This window comes from Carlito syrichta, unplaced genomic scaffold, assembly GCF_000164805.1.
Source record: "Carlito syrichta isolate Samal-C Ts95f unplaced genomic scaffold, Tarsius_syrichta-2.0.1 Scaffold118011, whole genome shotgun sequence".
NCBI lineage: Eukaryota > Metazoa > Chordata > Mammalia > Primates > Tarsiidae > Carlito > Carlito syrichta.
Genome location: NW_007062107.1, coordinates 35,243 through 37,680, shown reverse-complemented (window position 1 = coordinate 37,680; position 2,438 = coordinate 35,243). Strand labels below are relative to the sequence as shown.

General features: G+C 47.5%; 2 protein-coding genes across 3 annotated transcripts in view; both read right to left on the bottom strand.

The window, feature by feature from the left end:
• The window catches only part of MRPS18B (mitochondrial ribosomal protein S18B), a 38,454-nt gene that overhangs the window by 22,185 nt on the left and 13,831 nt on the right, over window positions 1–2,438 (bottom strand). The gene's annotated exons all lie outside the window — the stretch shown is intronic.
• ATAT1 (alpha tubulin acetyltransferase 1) overlaps window positions 1–2,438 on the bottom strand; it is a 12,213-nt gene that overhangs the window by 3,692 nt on the left and 6,083 nt on the right. Inside the window, 4 exon segments of the mRNA XM_021707462.1 lie at window positions 1–58; window positions 246–317; window positions 1,814–1,882; window positions 1,997–2,042. The exon segment at window positions 1–58 is cut by the window's left edge and continues 1 nt beyond it. Of these exon segments, the coding sequence (XP_021563137.1) occupies window positions 1–58; window positions 246–317; window positions 1,814–1,882; window positions 1,997–2,042 (245 nt within the window).

Here is a 2,438-nt window from a genome sequence, read left to right as displayed (position 1 = left end):
GTGGCACGGCGAGGGGCCCTGTTTAGGGGCCAAGGAGGCTCCACAGCTACCTTCAGAACTGGGGAGAGGGTGAATGAAGAGAAAGAAAAAGAAGAGAGAAGAAAGTTATGACAGCAAAGATCAGGCTAGAAAAGAGAAATTTGAGTCTTTAGGGAGGACAAATTTTTCCCCTGGGCCCCCTGAACTTTCTCTTTCCTTGTGTTAAGGTCCCCCAGGTCCAGACACCATACCCCGGTCCCTCTTACATTCTCGGTCACTAGAGGAGTACGGCTTGATGTCTCCCTCTGCTCTCTTAGGTGGTAGCTTCCTTGCTGGAGCTGATGGTGGAGGAAACGCAGGCAAGGTAAGCATTAAAAAACATACTTTGCACCCCTCTTCCCAACCACTACCCCCACAACCCCAAATCTCTGCTCCCTGACACCACAGTTACTCCTGGGAACTTCATCGCAGAAGCAGCGCTGTGGCAATGCCAGTATACCAAAAGGGAACTTAGGGGAATGCTGGAGCACTTTTGAGGAGAGCCAGAAGGAGCAGGCCAAACAAAGTTGGGGGGGAAAGATCCAAGGGGAAACTCTGGGGGCCTGGGAGATGCAGGAGAAGGGTGGCCAAGGGGAGTGAAGTCTTACTGTCAGTGAGTGCTGTCAGGCCCCCCTGGGATTCTGGGGCAGTGGAATGGTCCCAGCTGGGCCAACGAGGACCCTGGGTTCCTCTAGATGAGATGCATAAAGCCCCTGGTTAATCAGGAATTGCTCTGGAGAGGTCAGGGGAGGTTGGGATGGGGCAGAACTTCCCCTTCCTGTGTAAAGATGGGAAGAGACTAAAATTTTATTAGGTTAAAAAAAAAAAAAAGGATTGAGGAGAAACCAAATATAAGCATCTGAAAAGGAGCTATCAGAGTAAATGGGAGGCTGATGTACTGTCCAAAGCTCAGCCACCCTGCTCTTTCCCTTTCAAGAGAATCTCCATCATATGTGGCAAATGAGTGACTTCTCAGACTCACTTAAGCTTTATCCACAATATGCACCCTGTGAGCCTGAGTCCTCACCATCTTTGTTAGCTCCTATGCTCTCTCAAAGCCTGTAGGCCAGCAGGAGCTAGGAACTAGATGGGAATGCCTCCCATTGCCTAATGCTGGTGATTGACTGTTCTTTGGGTGGTGGTTACTCCCTTTCATGGCCACAGAGGAAGGTGAGAGCTAGCCACAAAGCCAGCTCAAGAAAGGGGCTCTCTGTGCAAGTAAGCACTTCACAGCCATCAGAAGTCAGTGAGGTGGACGCAGTGAGGAAGAGGAGAGAGTGGGGCTCAAAGAGGGAGTGTGTGTGTGATGATGGGATGGGAAACCCGGACAGCATTTTAGTGCCTCCTTGCTTAGGTTTCTTGAGATCAATTTCAGTATTTGGAAATGTTATAAACTCTGAGTGTTACCCTTCTAAAACTAGTATTTAAACTTTATACCATTTCTATCACTATTCTGTGACTGCAAGTGGAAGGCTGTCTGTATTTGTTTGTCCCTCACTGACTGAAAGACACCTGAGGAATTTACAAAGGAGCATGAATCTGGTCTCTTTTGCTAAACCAGCAAGAGGCTCCACTGATATTAGCTGTCAAACAGGCTCCCAATGAACTCGCTTAGTTAAAAGTCTACCCAAGTGTAAAATGCACTGAGCTCCCATGAGGGCAAAGGCAAATAAATATGTGTGCTGGAAGGTTGGGTTGCTTTAGAATTTTCCAAAATTGCCCCCAGATAGCAATGTACTCCTGTGGCCTCTAGCGTCACTGTACTACAGCTCCACCCCTTCAATGCAGGTTTTACCAGTGGGCGTGGGATCAACTGCAGCAGCACGAGAGTGTCGAGTTGCCCTCAAAGAAGGAGCAGGGGGCCCTGTGAGGAAGGAAGCGGTGGTGCTCCTCAGTGAGGGGGCCAGCAAGACCAAGAGTCCACCTCTTTCCTTTCCCTCACCCCAGCTAATGACCAACACAAGGTGAGAAAACTTACGATGTTGATGGGCAAAAAAGCCTTCAAAGATCACAAAGTTGTTCACCTAGGAGATTAAACAAACAAAATACAATCTACAATCAAACACTACTTAAGGATGGGATAATTTCTGAGAAATACATTATTAGGTGATTTTTGTCACTGTGCAAACATAAGAGTATACTTACACAAACCTAGATTGTAGGGCCTACTACACACCTAGGCTGTACAGTATGGCCTTTTGCTCCTGGGCTATAAGCCTGTAGCACATTACTGTACTATAGGCAATTCTAACACAAAGGTTCAGCTGATGTATCTAAACACAAAAGGTACAGCAAAAATATGGTGTTATAATTTTATGGGACCACTGTCACATATGTGATCTGTCACTGAAATATCATCATACAGCTGGGCTCAGTGGCTCAGCCTGTAATCCTGCGCCTTGGGAGGCTGAGGTGAGTGG